The 18,074-nt window shown below is 32.1% G+C and overlaps 2 protein-coding genes across 2 annotated transcripts; both read left to right on the top strand.

The window, feature by feature from the left end:
- Positions 1–202: 202 nt before the first annotated feature.
- Positions 203–9,126, top strand: LOC127711936 (uncharacterized). Its single transcript, XM_052218092.1, has 12 exons — positions 203–277; positions 1,010–1,150; positions 2,499–2,608; positions 3,501–3,601; positions 4,172–4,266; positions 4,940–5,052; positions 5,681–5,805; positions 6,567–6,653; positions 7,153–7,325; positions 7,773–7,868; positions 8,654–8,786; positions 9,119–9,126. The coding sequence occupies exons 4-12, from the start codon at positions 3,583–3,585 to the stop codon at positions 9,124–9,126; spliced, it is 849 nt and encodes a 282-aa protein (XP_052074052.1). The 5' UTR covers positions 203–277; positions 1,010–1,150; positions 2,499–2,608; positions 3,501–3,582.
- Positions 9,127–9,686: 560 nt separating this feature from the next.
- On the top strand, positions 9,687–17,096 carry LOC127710942 (uncharacterized). The gene is made up of 9 exons (XM_052216899.1): positions 9,687–9,827; positions 10,870–10,960; positions 11,473–11,573; positions 12,694–12,832; positions 13,055–13,207; positions 13,771–13,959; positions 14,693–14,908; positions 15,692–15,805; positions 16,914–17,096. The coding sequence occupies exons 1-9, from the start codon at positions 9,762–9,764 to the stop codon at positions 17,036–17,038; spliced, it is 1,194 nt and encodes a 397-aa protein (XP_052072859.1). The 5' UTR covers positions 9,687–9,761; the 3' UTR covers positions 17,039–17,096.
- Positions 17,097–18,074: the final 978 nt, after the last annotated feature.

Below are 18,074 nucleotides of genomic sequence, written 5' to 3'. Positions count from 1 at the left end.
TTATATAGATAAATTACACCTTTCTTTAAATGGCTGCTATTGGGGGAGGAGGGTGCCATCCGTTATAGCTAGCAATTACAAATCTAGTTATAATTGTTTTTGGAAGAGTTAATCTATAGCCATGAACCGATTGATATCGAAAAATAACCGGAAATTACTGCAAGGTGAGGTGCCATTTATTCATTTTCTATTTCAGACAGGTGGAACAAGAATACCTTGGTATGCATTCAAACCAGTAACTGAATCTGTAAAACTGCAAGATGTGGCAAAACCGAACGTAAGAAAAATTAACATATTTCATATCTAGACTTAATAACTAACAGAAACAAAATGGTACGTACAACCATGAGAATACATGTCAAAAGTGAAATGAAATAGTCTACTATTTTGATTACTGCAAGTGTCTTCTACAATTTGTAAAGATTGAACTTTTTAATTCTTTAGTATACGAATTTACATAATTTGACATATTATTTCTAAGTATGCCTCGATCTGCATGTGGCATTCTATTTCTAATTGTGCCTCGATCTGTATGTGGCATACTATTTCGAATTGTGCCTCAATCTGCATGTGGCATACTATTTCTAATTTTGCCTCAATCTGCATGTGGCATACTATTCCTAATTGTGCCTCGATCTGCATGTGGCATACTATTTCTAATTGTGCCTCGATCTGCATGTGGCATATTATTTCTAATCGTGCCTCAATCTGCATGTGGCATACTATTTCTAATTGTGCCTCAATCTGCATGTGATACTATTTCTAATTGTGCCTCAATCTGCATGTATTATTGGTGAAGGCATTGATTTTACAACATAAAGATGCATGGTGAACGGAAAAACTCAAATTTACTGTTTCAAAGTTTATCCTATTATAAAATAAAAGCTGCATTTGTGAGCCTGGTGTAGAAGGTTTGCTTGTGATAATATGACACTAAAGACGATGGACATGTAAATAGGGGATTTCCTAAAACGTAAGTTTTGGTATACATTATTTACTTTAATTACAGGTGTTTCAAGTGTACTTACCTGACGTTGGTATTACTGATCTGGGAGAAATATCAAGTTTTGGGTATTACATAAGACGGACGTCATTTTTGGAAGTATTTGAAAACGATAAACCCGGCAGATTGGCAAGATATCCTAATGAGGTATGATATGAGTTCTTTATATTACTATGGTTGACTTCACATTATACCTATTTCATGTTTCGTTTACGAAATAAGTTTGAGTTCGCTTTTATTTTGATTAAAGTTTTTTTTTTGGTGTTTTTTTTTTTTGTTTTTTTTTTGTTTTTTTTGGTGTTTTTTGTTTTTTGTTTGTTTTTTGTTGAATGAATGAAAATCAGATTGAATTTGTTTTTGTTTTTTTTCCCCAAGCGCAATGCCATTGTATTTGTCTCGCTGACTCAAGCTCGTCTGAATATTGTACTCTCCTTTAGAAAAAAATACAAGTATCAGATAAATCGCAAATTATTTTAATATATTTTGTACACCATTTCGAACTTCACAATGTAAAAAGTATCCAAAACATGTGTGTGATTAGTACGTGCTGTGCCAGAGCACCTGCGTTCTGTGTTCATCCCAAATTTATGAGGGCCTAATCTTGCTTCAGACTCTTAATCTTTTGTTTTACGAACTGTTGTTTGATCTTTTGTAGAGTTTCTGTTGGCCAATGGTGATATGTGAATTTTTGTCGACTTGTGAATTTGGTGTCCTCTTTTGAAACCATCTCTTAGTTTTACTTATGTATATATTTGTATAGTAGGATTTTTTTGTAGAGTATTTCATCATAGACCTAGTATGTCAATATCAGCATGAATACAAGTTTAAATATCTATTTTTATGATATCCAGACACAGTACCTGATGCTTAATGTTTCAAACGTTACAGAAGTATTCACAATAACGTAAAAACAGTCTCAAGCAGAACACTATAATGATAGAAACAACATCAACAGCCACAATAACAATGATAATGTAGTCAATGTATTGGGAAAACTAGCTAGTGTGGGTAGAATCTGCACTTTCAAAACCGTTTTTTCTTTTTTCTTTCTTTCTTAGCGAAACACTTATACATTTTATCAAATCATTTTCCATTATCCATGTGTCTCACTTGTAAATCAAGAAATGATCTGACCACTGATTAATTTCATTGTAAGAGTAGAATGCGAAACAACAGATACATATACATTTGTACAGTTATATTATGATCAAAGTTTGAAGATTGTGTTATTACAGTGTACTTCGTTATTTTGATTACTTTGGTAGGATGGACATTTACAGAAAATGGGGACTGTTTTTGGCGTAAGATTTGATATTAGTGCGAGGTTCCAATGTATGATGTCATATTGTCAAACAAATATAAGGAATGTGATGACAAAAAACCTACAAAAATGAAAACTTTAGAAAAAAATCACAGCTCTAGAGAGGTAATATGTAATGAATGGGCAAACGAACATTTGACAAACATGTTTTAATCAAGACTGTTTATGTTTTAGGGTTATATTAACATTGACACCCCAGGTGAAGATGGGAAATCTTTTACATATGTGTCAGACCGACCAAAGACATGGCAGAACGAGACAGATATATGGTGTCATGGATTCTGGTAAGAGTCACTCAACAATCATGTGTTTCTTCATGTACTCAAATATTTCTCAAAAGATAATCACCTATAATAGTTCTTAAAAGAATCTCTTAAGTTTCTAATTGAAAAAAAGAAGAATACAAAAAGGATAGGAAATTACACAATACAACAAATTCATGAAGTATAAGGGGGAAAGACTGAAATTATTCTACGACCAATACAAGGCTTGGCAATTCCGGTCAGGCCTTTTTGATAGAAATGCTCACAAATGTTGAAAATGTAGGCTAACCAAGAGCGTACCTGATCTAGGTTATTCAAATTGTTAGCATGTTAATCTAATCTAATCATTTTTTTAAATGGTAAGGTCAAATTTTATTTACCACAATGAGAAATGGAATCATAAAAAAAACGCTTAATAGTTGGCAAATAATGCAAATGATAACTCGGAACTAGAAAAAAATACGTTTCAACGCATCCCCATTTTGTAAATTTAAGTTATAACCAACAGCCTTGCGCGACTTGCGACAACTTAGGGCTTGACCCTTTTGTGTCGTTGGGTTTGATGTCTCAAAGAAAGGTTCGACCCGTCACCTGTCGTCAACTAAAATTGACTGACAATAGTGTAGCACTTCCAACATTACAGTTTATAATGTTATCAATATTTATCCATACGGTCGATCTTAATTGATGTATACATGATGATCAAATATTATACTATCTATTTAATTTTTCAATACAAAAATCGTCACTTCCATTCCAAATGCGTGCTTATTTCAGAGACAATGAGTAAACATTAATTTTATTTAAAACATATGCATTAGTCCTTTTTATGTTGTCAACCAATGGCACATTAAGACTTTTTTGTGCGACTACATTTTGTCGCAAAAAATATATGTACATATGTGTTAAACAGGTACTGGGGTTGGGCTGATAGAAGTTACAAAGTTACAGAGTTGGACGCGGAAAAGCAATCTCTCGCAGTTTCGGACAGAGTTATGTATGGATTAAGAAAAGGTAAGGGTATGGGTTTAATCAAAGATGTCTTCCCAAATCAATCAATTAGTTTAGAATAAAAAACTGAGTGCAATATTTCTCAATTTTTTAAAAGTTATTTTCATTTTAGACATTTCAGTAATTGTTCTTTTGTAGAACATCATATATTGTTGATATTAATACTTGTATTTGCACACTGAAATCCACGCAACGTTTTAGGGTAGTAATAAACTCCAGATCACATTGGTCAATTCTACGAGTCAGGCGTAACATGAATTGTAACAATTCTGAGCTGTTCTAAGGAAAAAACAGGAGTAAAGCCATGTTTCTTTGATCTGGTTTAATAGACGGATAATGAGATTCTGTGTTATAAATAAGTTCGTTTCCTAGAACATTTAAGCTGTTGTTGTCTTGTTTAAGTCCAAGCTGTGGTCAATGTGTCCGTGCTTAATGTGTATATAGTCTCATATTCCAGTATACAAAATACGCTATCAAGCAAAATGCGCTCAAGTCAAAAACCAGAAGTTATGTAAAAGGATATATAGAAAAGATATAGTCGATTTTCTTTTAATAAAATATTATTTTTTGTAGGATATTATAATGATGCTAATCCTACCGAAGGTGGTTATCATAAACAAGGAGGACACTTTAGATTTCTTAATGTTTTATCTGAACTTGATACACCAGTAAGTATAGCTTCATTTACAATGACCAGCAATCTGTCGTTAAATACACGCGTTTAGTAATCATTGTTTATTTTCCAAATGCATGCAAGCAAAACAGATACTTTAATGCAAACACAAGATCTTGGGTATGCGTCAATGGGACAGCAATCCAGAAACATCAAAATAACAAACATTTTCTAAATCAAGCTTAAAACCGCTCCGATGCTGGAAAAATGTGTGTACATTTGAAATTGACTATCAATGATCTGATCCCAAAAAGTTTTGTATATGATGCCAATTTACTACATGTATGCTTATAATAAGTTCCGGTTCAACACTCAGAACATGTTAGTTAGATTCTTGTCACAAATTAATTCGGTTTTGAGATACTTTTCTTAGCCTAACTAATAGAACATACGCAATAATGTAGTAATTAAAATATTTAGTTTTTAATTTTAAAATTTCCTAGAACGAACAATAACACAACACACTATGAAAATCCACGTAATAGAAAGGCCGATAATTTTACCAAAAAAAAAAAGAAAGAGAAAATGTAAACAAATATTAAATGGGTAACGAAAACCCAAAATAATACCCCTAGATCGTGGAAAATTAAACAAATCTGCTTCCTTGCGATATACTAACACGATATAAACAATTAATTCTGCATGATTGTATTTCATTCTTTTTATAGGGTGAATTTTATGTGGATAGGGTAAACCAGATACTATACATATGGCCATACAAAAATTCTAAGTACGTGTTTGGTGACGTAATACAGACATCAATAATTGATACATGTATCAAGTAAGTATAATATCATCTAACAATGTAGTCGAGAATGGAAAATAAAAAGTGTTTTACCTTTATCGTGTACAGTCATCCAACATTTGTTTAAACAGTTTCACTTTACCGTAAGGTTTTGTATATTATTACGTATAATGTGATTTTTATGTTGTGGCATTAATTTCGTTAAGATTTTATTGCACTAACTTAACATATTATATCTAGCCTATAAAGTATATTAAAATTCGAAAATCCAAAAAGCTAGATAAAACTGAACAAATCAGAGTGAATATGATATTCCTACGCATATCATCACCACAGAACACCGACCACCGAATATCTATTGGGTGTATAGTGTATACTACATTGTACCATAATCAACTTTATTTGTGTAATTAGCTTCCATTCTTTTGAGCTTTTACGAAACTAACCCCATTTTTTATATTGGTTGAATGTGTCTACATGTAGGATAGGATGTATCTTGGTCTTTTCTATGTTTCGTTGCTGTCTCATTAAAGTTTAACTTATACTTGTATTCGATATTATAAAATGCAGTATCTTACACAATGACCTGTTGTATGCTTTATTTTTGTCAATTGTTGAACTTTAAGGTTTTAAACTTATAGTTCTGTGGTGTTGTTTTTTTTAGAATAAGCGACTATTCATCAAATATACTACTAGAAGGATTAACGATTGAGGCCTGTCGAAAATTCGGAATTGAAGCGAAACAAGTTGAGAACGTAGTATTTTCTGAATTGAAGATTCAAAACATAGGTAAATATTAAACAAGGAAAATTATATGCACATACAAATAAACTCATCATAGATACCAGGATTATATTTTGTATTTACGACAGACGCGCGTTTCGTTTACAAAAGACTCATCAGTGACGCTCGAGTCCAAAAATGTTAAAAAGGCCAAATAAAGTACGATGGTGAAGAGCATTAAGGACCAAAATTCCTAAAAGTTTTGCCCAATACAGCTAAGGTAATCTATTCCTGAGGTAGAAAAGCCTTAGTATTTCAAAAATTCAAAAGTTTTGTGAACAGTTAATTTATAAATGAGACCATATCAATGATAATTCATGTCAGCACAAAGTGCTGACTACTGGGCTGGTTATACCCTCGGGGAATTAAAACTCCACCAGCAGTGGCATCGACCCAGTGGTTGTAAATAAACTCATCATAGATACCAGGATTAAATTTTGTATTTACGCCAGACGCGCATTTCGTCTACAAAAGACTCATCAGTGACGCTCGAATCCAAAAAAGTTGATTTTTTAACAATTTGCAGTGTTAGTTCTATTTAAAATTATGTCATGAATTTTTTTTTTTATATATATATATCAAATCATTCAAATTTTCTAAAATTTTCTTAATTTGAATGACGTCGTCTTCAGTAAACGGTTATGTCATTTTGATTTCAATTTTGAGAGTAAAACGTCGTCAATGCCGAATGAAAGATAAGTTGAATTTTGAGTCAGAGTGATGTTTGTTTAATTTATATTTATTCCTCGTTCTACATGTAACTTCAGGCTCGTATGGTGTAGTAGTTGATGGAATACACGTAAAGATTGACCGATGTGAAATTGAGAACACTGATGGAGGAATAGATATATCAGGTTAGAGGACACCTAAGGGAGTTAACACTTTGAAAATTAGCTAAACGTTTTAATCAGATACTATCAGTATAGAGAAATCAAGCTTCTCAATGGTCACAATAAGTGTTTGTAAAACTGATATGTATGTAACAAAACTATTCCTGTTAATTATGTACATGTTTTTCAAAATTCTGGAAAATTTGATATAATGGTCAACAGGTCAAAGTTTACATTTTGTAAAAAATATGAAAATTAAACTATCGCGATCAACATCTATTTTAGTCGATGTGTTTGTAACATGAATTTTCGAGAGAAAATATTTTACTAACCAAATCAGTATCTTTTTGTTTTTTGAAATTGTTTAAAATTTTAGACATTTTGTTTTACTTACATTTTTGTACTTTGAGATAATCAGTATTAATTACAATGAGGTCTGAACCTTTTTTTGAAAATAACAACATAAAGAGATAGCAGCTAGTACATCAAACTTATAAAAAATTATTTTCTTGATTTTTGAAAGGTGGAATTCGGGAGACATTGACCCCATCAGGTCATGTCATCTCAAATAATGTCATATCAAACTTTGGAAGAGTCGGTTATGTCGGAAGTGACGGCATTAACCTTAAAGGAGTTGGTATACATATTCATCACAATACTTTTGACAAAGGATCTTACACAGGAATTCACTGGGCGGTACGTATACGTATTAAAATAGTGCATTAACTTGTGGGTGTGTGATTTTAAAAATTGTGTATCTCTCGTTCAAATAAAAGTTGAGAAAATATATATCTCTTTACCATGAAATCAATGCATATACCATGGTCAGTAGCAATAACAATTGTCTGACGTATAATACATATTTCTTGAAGAGATTGTTTATGGAATTAAAATAAGAAAACAAATTAACAATACTGCGATGTCGACATTTCATTTATTGAATTTCTGTTGAAAACTTTCGATTTTAAGGCCACACTATTCTTAAATATTTACTTGCATATTAAGTATGTATGTATGTGTGGCAGTATATACGAAATACCACGACTTATTTTTACGAAAGGCTTTTCTTTATAATTTTCCATTATAAAGTGGAAGTCATATCTTTGAACATACAGGCATATTTTGCTTGTTTCGATATTTCAGGGAAATGACCATACGTTTGAATATAACCACCTCTATAAAATGTGTACTACAGCTAGTGATTGTGGTGCATTTATGGCAGGCCGAGAATGGACATGGGTACGTACTTCCATAGTTTATTCTTAGATATCATAGGTGCAAGAAGTCGATTTGAAACTTTTACTATACGTATTTTTTTCTGCATAGATCCGTCAACATGAACACACCGGGATAGCTAATAAAAGTAAAAAGTATATACACATGACTTGTATAACTTTATAATATAAACAAATTTTGCAAGGAAAGGGTCGATTTAGATAACTTTGTGCCAAGCAGTCTCATGTATTAGATTTGAAAAGTCAGCATTTTTGATTTGGTAACAATGTATTGCATGGTCCCCAGCTTGTATATGAGGTGACAGCATAAACATGTAATTACAAATGGTATGTTAATTTCTTATTTGCGAAGAGTAATTTATTAAGATGTGGTATCATTGATAATGAGACTATTCTCTACCAGAGACCAAGTGACACAGAAATCAACAAATATATGACACCGTACTGCCTTCGACAATGAGCAAAACCCATACTGCATAGTCAGCTATAAAAGGACCCAATATGACAAATGTAAAACAGTGACGTACACTTTATACTTTGTACGAATTGTGACTTGGATAAAGTGTTGTCTCATCGGCACTCATACCACATCTTCTTATTTCATTACAAGTACATAACCGTTAAAGTACTTGTATATAAAGAATCTACAAAACAATTACATAGAATACTACTGATAGAAAATAATTACGAAACTAAACCAATGTTAATATCATATCCCTCGTGTCCCTGTTGACTTTTTTAATTGATGTAAGTGACATGGAATAATTCCTTTATTTATTTCTGATGCAGAGAGGAAACAAGATAAAATCCAATCACATCCATGGTACAAAACGTACGGTACCTGGTGCAGACAACAGAGGGATAATGTTAGATGACCAGTTATCTGGGATACATATTGAACACAATGTTTTTGTTAATGCAAGTATTATTCATCAATATTTCAAAAGTAAACAATACAATTAAAGTGTTTGGTTACATACTGGAGGATCTGGATGGGAGTCCTTCATTTCTGAATTCTTTAATATTTTAGGCAATTTTTCTCTATTCTTTATACTTTTTGCCCATTATTTCTATTCTCTATTATATTTTAGCATCTCATTGATCTCTATTTTTCTTTTGGTTTATTTTTCATTATTATTTGGTCCATTTTTCTTTATTATTTATATTTTTACCCACTATTCTATATGTTTTACATTTTTGTAAACCCTCATCCACAAACTCATAAAGGTGTTTTATGATTTTAATATATTCAAGGCAAATAAGTGTCATTGGAAATACTCTATTGTTATATTCTGATATTTGATACACGAACAGGTCAACATTGATAGGAATAAGACGAAAGAAAATTAGACGATATTTTGGAACATACAATCAAACAAGAATAAACTATATATAAAGTTTTAAATCAAAAACAGTTTTAATTTTTAAGAAGTAAAAGAGTTCCAGTGAATACTTATAGTTCATATAACCTTGGGACCTGGAATTTTTAATAAAGCAGTGAGGATAATGTTTGTTTTTTTGATTGATAAACATTTAAAACAAATATATGTAAAACATCGGAAAAGTATTCATTCTTTAATGTTTCTAACTTTCTGGTCCATCATATGACACCGTCCATCTCATTCGTTTAGTAACTATAACTCTCTCAAAGATTTTTTTTTTCAATATTTGATTTTTTTATGCGGAAAAGGGATATTTTATTTATATAGAAACCGCGTTCGTACATATCAAAGGAATATTTTTCATACCATTTCTAATGTATGCCTTATTCAAGAATTGAGTCACTTCTAATTTTGATAAATATTCTATATATTAGAATGACGTACATTGCAACATCGGAGGTGGAAGAGACACAATAGTCAGATCAAACATATTCTATAATGCTTCCAAGTACTCGATGCAGTTTGACTCTAGAGGGAAATTTGGAGGAGGACTTACACGTACCTTACTGTTATTGCTCAAGGTAACTATTGAGATTGTACATTTTGTACCACAATTATCGTTTATATCATTACCTGACTTATCATGAATGTCAGTCAAAATTAAACGCTTCTAATGTGCAAGCAATTCGCTGTTTCAGAATCTAATGCATTCTGGGTAATATTTTCAAAAGGATACACCAAAACGTTGTGATTGGTTTAAAACGTTCAAAACAATGAAAATTCAACCAATGACGTAATGTTATTTTCATTTTGGTGTACTAACAATTAGATTACCCATAGTCCTTTAGATTCTGAAAAGGTGAATTGGGTTCGATACATTGCTACAGAGACCAATAGCAAGTAATGATATTGGCGTCCAAAAAGCTTCAACAGACTTAATGGCATAAGTGAAAGCAAAGGTGTATAAATACTGGAATACTCAAGGAGCTTATAATAACTAGTGGGCACTGAAGATAATAACATAATCCAACTAAGGTCAACTTTGCCTTATTGGGATGGGAACCACAATTTTTAAGTTTTTAAGTGGAACAACGTAGAATTAAAGAAATATTTGTTCACAATTATGTCTTTAACATTACCATGTAGTTATTGGATCCTTTTGAATGCCTATGTCGAATGTCTGGTTTCACATTTGCGTTTGTAAAAAAATATTTTTTTTGTTTCAAACTATTCAGACTTAATTTAAAGTCTTTTTCTTTTCGAATATTTTTGAAATAATAATAATGAAATAATATCGTACAGTAAAGTATTTGGTAATGTACATAGCTATTTACCTTCATCTGATTTGGCCTAACTAGTCTAACTACATGTATGGCAAAGTACAATTATATTTATCTTTAGCACTGTTTTCAAACCTAACACTTTTTACTTCACGTTTATAATTTTACTTTTCCAAATTGTCTCCAGCTAACATAATATAAGTTATTCTGTGAACGACGGAGGATTTTTTTCGGTTAGAAGTTTGCATAGAAACTCGTATTGTAAACACCATTGTTATCATTTTGTATGTTGTTTTGTAAGACGTTATATTTCAATATTATTTTTATATAAATAAAATTTCAGAGAGTACCATATCAAAATAAGTTATGGAGTGAAAGGTATCCAGAACTTGCCGCAATACTGAACAGTACTAGTAGCCCTGGTAATCCAGAAAGTAAGAATAATTCATTTGAAACTAGTTAACATACTTTAACTTTATAGATAGCAATGATATGACAGTTTAAAGTTTATCATGCAGTTGATTGGAAAAGTACAGCAAACAGTTCTCTAGCATTTTCCACGTTGACAGTAGCGTTTTGCACTATGACAGTATATTGGTCACGATCTCGAAAACAATTGCAACATTAGTCAACGTTTTTAAATAGACCTTATTGCTATTTGGGAATATGCGACACTTGACCCAAAATTGACGTCATACAACGACAACTTTTCCTTTGTGGAGTCACCTTTTGTTGCGCATTCAAAATATTAAAGGAACATTTACTCTGTCAAGTGATGACGGACAAATAGCGATAAGGTGTATTGAATGTAACTTTACGATTTTTTATTTTCTTCTACAACATTTTAACTGTTTTATTTTATTTGTGAATGCATGCCATTTTCTATACACACAGGTACATATACACTCATTTCTTCTTTAAATTTGCTCCTGTCTTGTTTTTACAGATAATATTATTGTGAACAATGCGTTTTATTCCAAACATATAAAAGCCATAGATGGAAACAAATATGGATCTAACTGGTTCTTAGTGGCTGACAATATATATGTAAGCATTATGCAACGTTAGAATTAGCATATTTGGATATAAAAAAGTGGCACACATATCTGAAATAGATTGAACATCATTAATTTTGCTATTCTAAACGACGGGTTCGACACAAGGAAGTAAGATGAAAACCCTACTACAGGAAATATAAAAAGCGGACATTGCGAAAGAATGACATGTTGGCCATACAAAACATTAGTCGTAAAGACACTGTACATTAGAATAATAATTGAGCAAAACGATCCATTCAAAAACCGGGATGAAATTATGTGCTCCAATAAAAGGGTTAAAACTTCCATCTTCACTCCGAGATTTGCTGCGTTTCTGGTATTTAGTCGTTGATACATTTGTAAAGGCTTATACCTTAACGCATTGTCTAACCCCAAATTAACTAAATATTAGTAAAAGCAAGTTATACAACCACATATTAAGGCAACAGTAGTATACCGATGTTCAAAAGTCAATAATCGATTGAGGGAAAACAAATCCGATAGCAAACTAAAACAAAACAAATACAGACAAACGTTATATAGTAGGCAAAATAAGATTATTTCTTTAAAAAGAAGGTTTGTAGACTTCACCTTTTGACAACACAGTAGACATCATAAACGACAGAAGAGCAAACAACACTAGGGCAAAACGAAAACTTTTGACAAGAAAATAAAAATCTGCTAAAAAAACAAAAAAAAACGCGCATTAACAGAAAAAATTTGTTAACCATGTAATCCTACTTTCACAAATTTCTGAATATAAATCAGTCACTTTGAATAATTGACATTTGAAAGTCAACTGGTTCCCCATTTTGAACCTACAATGTACTTTGACTTGCAATTTGTGGTAAAAGGGATTAAGAAAAACTCTAAACATCGACGAAAAATTTGAATGATATTTATAAAAAAGAAGTTGTGGTATGATTGCCATAAGACCACATGAAATTAACAACTTTAGGTCAACGTACGGCCTTCAACAATGAGCAAAGCTCATACCGCATAGTCGCTTATAAAAGGCCCCGAAATGTCAATGTAATACAATTCAAACGAGAAAACTAACGGCCTATTTCAATATTCATCCACTACTACAATGTACTATTCTTAATATATTTAAATTTTTTTTTTTGTAGACAACTGTTAAAGAAAACTTCTTTGCCCCAGTATATGGAAATTTTAGATTAATCTGCAGTTTGAGTGACGTCAAGATCAGTGCACCAGTGTCAGCAAATGAAGTTGGACCCAGAGATACAGTGGGACCAATAGCAATTCGTATGTAAATCTAAAATTTATCATGATTCGTATGTAAATCTACAACTTATCACGAAAACAATCCTTAACTACATGAACGTGTATTACATATTACAAATAAGTAAATAATATTTATAGTAAACAAATATTCCACATTGGAAATTATTGTCAGAAAATTGTTGAAAATTATTGATTTTTTTTTTTTTAGAATAAATACATATTATTTGTGACTTGTCATTGTAGGACATATGTCACTAGCACCAGGATTTTCAGTAGGCACTCCACAGACACAGATAACATGTCCACAAAAACAGCCACCCGCTCAGCCACCGAGAGAACTGTATCTTCCAGATGGATCAGTACCTAACCATATCTATAGCGATGTTCCTAAGGAAGGTTTGTTTTTTTGAAAAAAATACAAAACATATTTATTAATATATGAAATCATGAGATGTGGTATAATTATCCATGAGACCACTATAAACCAGAGACAAAAAATATGTGGATGTAAGCAACTGAATATCAACGTGCTATAGTACATAGTGCGTACTTTATTCCCTAAGGAATACATCCTGTCGTTAAAAGTTATTGTCGATACATATACCATGTTTGTTACCTTTACGTGGCTCTTATTAATGAATTTGAACATCGGTAACCTATTGTCACCTTAATTCAGGTTATGTTTCCCTTTGTTTTAGTTTGTAACCTAGATTTTTTTTCTCTTAATCGATTAATGACTTTTGAACAACGGTATACTACTGTTGCCTTTATTTATGACATATACAATCTGTATTCAAATTTATCAGGTATTACATCTACTGTAAGCATCATGGACAAATAGAGACAGTATGCTACATACATTTATAGATCTCTCGGTCATTTAGTCGTTTTTCTATCATTAAACTTTGGAAATAAAGTTTTTGTTGAAAGTACCAACTGTCGATTTCGATCATTTTCAGGATGTTGGTTTAGATTTGATAATTGTCCAAACCACGTTCAACGTATGAGTACACCATCAAAGCCATATTACCGTTATGAAACGAACGACGGAGCTGGAACAAATGAAACTATTTGCCTGGACACAACAACGAAAATGATGCAAGAATGTGGAAAAGGGGCAGAATTCTCAATAATATTTGGACCGACAGGTAAATATATTATTTGAGTATTTAAATTTAGTATTACAGTTAGAGAAGTTTAGAACTAATTGTCTTAAAGAATTAAAATGGATTATATGTATTTGTTTTGCAAAAAGAAATGCATGCACTATCCTGAAAGGCAAGAAACAATTACTTTACTTTAATTCTTTACTTAAAGCTGTTTATAAACAAGTACATGGTAAGTCAATTAAAGGTGGCGGCGCACACTGCCTGTTTTTTTTTATAGATTGCTTTATAAATTTAGAGGAGGTTGATGTGGGGCATCCTTCTGAGTAAAAAATAATCGGCAAAGCAATTTATCAAAATGAATCTAGAGGTAAATATTCACTACATTGTATAGACATGAACAATACATTAAATAAGCAAAATCCCCCTTTTTAAGTGTCAAATATGTTCCTAGATGGGTTGTTTGTTTTGTTCCCCAAAGACATAGTGTATTCGGTTTTCTCGTGGTAACAAGTAAACGATCTTTTTACTTTAGTGAATGTATCAATATAATGACGCGAGAAAAATCGGATGCACAATTCATTAAATAGGAATCTTGGTCACTTGTTTTACAAATATTGTAAGCCTAATTTGTTTTCAATTACAACAGATCTGCCGTACGCACTTGAAAGATGAAATACCGAGATGAATGTAACATAGTATGTTATATCCATTTTATGTGTAATTGTCATACTTAAAGGTTTTAAATATTATTGACAAAGTAAGTATTTTTTAGGCGCAATGACAGTTGGAGGTGAAGGTTGTTTCTTCGCCTGGTACGGATGTCCACGAGTAGGATTATATAGAACTCGTATAGAAAGAGATAATTGGGCTGAGCGGCATGTTAATGGTGCTTATGATGAACAAGCTTGTCTAAATAGAGCTCGACCACAATGGAATTATTGTGGACATAATACATCTTATCCGGTAGTTAACATCTTTAAGCCAACAGGTAAAATATTATTTTCACAATAAATATTATTAGCTACATAGTGTGCTAGTGACATAATACGGTATTTATGTGGTCAATAAATTCAATATAGGGTGAGAGCGAAGCTCGAATATCCATATGAAATTTACTGATCCCATATATACCGTATTACGTCACTAGCACACTATGCAACGCTTTTATCTGACCGACAATCTTAACATGTAGTATTAAGACTACTGACCTACGAACGTAAACAAGTCTTCAATACCGTTAGCATAAGTAACTACTTCCATTGTCATAAAAAAATAAATGCTAACAATAACAACTTGTTAGCTTAAAATGTGTATTATGAATTTATTTCAATCTTTCATCATCCTTTTTTTTCATCTGCTGAAACCTTTAAGATTTTTTCTCAGTACCGTTTTGTTTTAATAAAGGAAGTAATATCACTTCTAACCGTGTATTGAAATAAGCCCCGCCTACTTACCTAATATTGAATATACACGGTCTCCACGCGGTTGCTTTTAACCAATCATATTCTTAGAAATGTATAGGAGGTAAGATAATAAAAGTGACACAGTTATTGTACTAGAATAAAACTTACCAAATGTTGTCGGGTTCTTTATAACACAAACTATTGTAACGTTAGAAAACTTCTATTTCCGGGCTTTAGGACAATTACACATACTGGTTTGTCCTCGCAGCATAATTAAATATTAAATTCTGTATCTGACCAAATATCTTATAAAAGGGATTTCGTCTTCTGCAAAACGGAACATAATATTGCTTGTCTCTTTTTTATAGGCCATTTTAAAGTTTCCGGTGGTGGATGTTATATTAAACCAGATAAATGCCCTGGAAACACCGATTTAGATCATATGTTCTATGACAGTGACGGAGCTGCAAATAACGGAACAGGTAACGAGATTTTTAAAAATTAATAACAAAGAGCACTTGTCTAATGTGTCATCCGAATTGAACATATGTAGTTTTTATTATGTGACATTGTCATTTGGATACCTACGACTGCACAATGCAGAGAAATAACTCAGATTCGTTGTTTGAAATATTCAGATTATATCGCTCATTCATTTGTAAGCGGAATAACCATGGCTTCTTAATGATCAGGAACTTTTTAAAAAGAATTGTTTTTCAAATATGAGGATCGTACCTCTTCCTTTTTGGTAGCAAATGTTTGTCCTCCTCGCAGCACCATTAAATCGATACCATTGCCTGCAATTGGTCCAACGTAAAAGATCGTTTGGCAAACTGGACTAAAGTACATGATGTTTCACGTCAATCTGTATTTAGGGTTGTAAGACAGTTTGGGGGAGGGGGGGGGGGGGGTAATTTTGTTTAAATATTTTAATCGAAAACTAAATGAAGAAAAAACATTCTGTTCCATTAGATGACAAACAAAATTATTCTATATCCAGATTTTTGCCATACCTTATACTATTGAATTATGACCAAAAATGTCTGACTCAAACAAAAAACTATTACCCCCTTGAAGTTAAATTGTTTCTCCAATAAAGCCATAAACACACCATATGCCTTTACACATTTTGGATTGAGCGTACCTGAAGATAATCCAGATAAGCGCTCCGATCGCAAGACGTTTATCATCGATAGAAACAATGAAGACACCAACAAAAAATGTAGAAAGAAAATACAAAACTAACATTTTTACCACAGTCTTAACCAATTCTTTTAAATTCAGTTTCTATTAATCAGTGGTAGCAACCACTATATATGTTGCTCTAGCAGGTTTGACTCCAGTAGTGCGTCGGATTCGATAATGTCATCATCGAAGAATAGAGAAGATAATTATATGTAATATCTTCGACAAATTATGACGTCTCTATACGTTTGAATGATTGGCTTCCAAATTTTTTCTTATAATTTATAGTTCAAAAATTATCTTGTAAACATCATTCTTGTGAATTTTTGCAGTGTCTAAAAAAAACTCAAATATAAAAAAAAAGTGTGCATGTTGCTTAATTATATTTTTTTTTTCAATTTTCAGATGACATTATGGAAAGTTGTTTTGAGAGAGCTGAATTCTTTTGGAAGCAGTGCGGTAGTGATCTACGATATCCAGTTACAGCCTTCTTTAGACCAGAAGGGAAATCTATTCGCTATCCTCGATAACGCATCTTTAGAAAACATGAACGCTGTTTATGTAACAATAAAATTTGTTCGATTGCTAGAGTTATATAAAGAGTCAAATACAGACATTCATCTACCAAATATACATACTAATGGAATGAACGCAAATGGTGCTATTGATCTATACGTCTTCTGCAACGTCTGCATCATATTTTGTTCAGAGTTAAGTTTAGTTTCAAATATTTTCCTGCTTTTAATTCAGTACTATGCAGAATGTTTGCTTGTATGAAAACAGAAAATGTTGTACGATTGCCACTGAGACAACTCTGCACAAGGGAATCAAACTGAAACAGAAAGTAACAACTGTAGCTAACGTATGACCTTGTAGTCTAATAAAAACGGTTCATTCCGGTACCGTTTCAGATAATTCTGTTTGCTGTTGTTTAGTAGTATGTTTTAACATTGCAATATAAGCGGGAGGTCTGGCTAGCCATAAAACCAGGTTCAACCCATATTTATTTCTTAAAATGTTCTGTACCAAGTCATGAATATGTCAAAGTCGTCGGTTTTTATGTATGTCGGCGTTTGGTTTTGTTGCTGTTTAGTGTTTCTGTTGATCAGTTGTTTTACTCCTATCGTTGATGTGTTTCCCTTTAGTTTTGATTTGTGACCCTGATATGTTTTATGACTATTGATGACCAGTAGTATACTACTGTTGCCATTGTTTACAGGTAATAACTGCCACTGAACAGTCTGATCATAGACTGAACAGATCGTTATTGACTGAAAGCGAATTGTCTAAGCTTACTGGACTTTCCGCTTTAGACCGTTCTGAAAAATTAACTGAAAGACTGAACATAATATATATCTTGTGTACTATCTTGTCTGTCTTTTTCTTTTTTAACCATATCGTTGTCAGTTATATTTCGATCTATGAGTCTGAAAGTACCTCTGGTATCATTCGCCACTTTTTTATAATTAAGATATAACTTTAAAGTTTATATTCAGTGTTTTAGAGCTCTTCTAATCAATTTACCGTTTTATTTCAAATTTGGTTAACTATTGACAGGACATACTA

This window comes from Mytilus californianus, unplaced genomic scaffold, assembly GCF_021869535.1.
Source record: "Mytilus californianus isolate M0D057914Y unplaced genomic scaffold, xbMytCali1.0.p SCAF_8, whole genome shotgun sequence".
Taxonomy (NCBI): Eukaryota; Metazoa; Mollusca; class Bivalvia; order Mytilida; family Mytilidae; genus Mytilus; species Mytilus californianus.
This window is presented reverse-complemented; position numbering and strand designations above follow the sequence as displayed.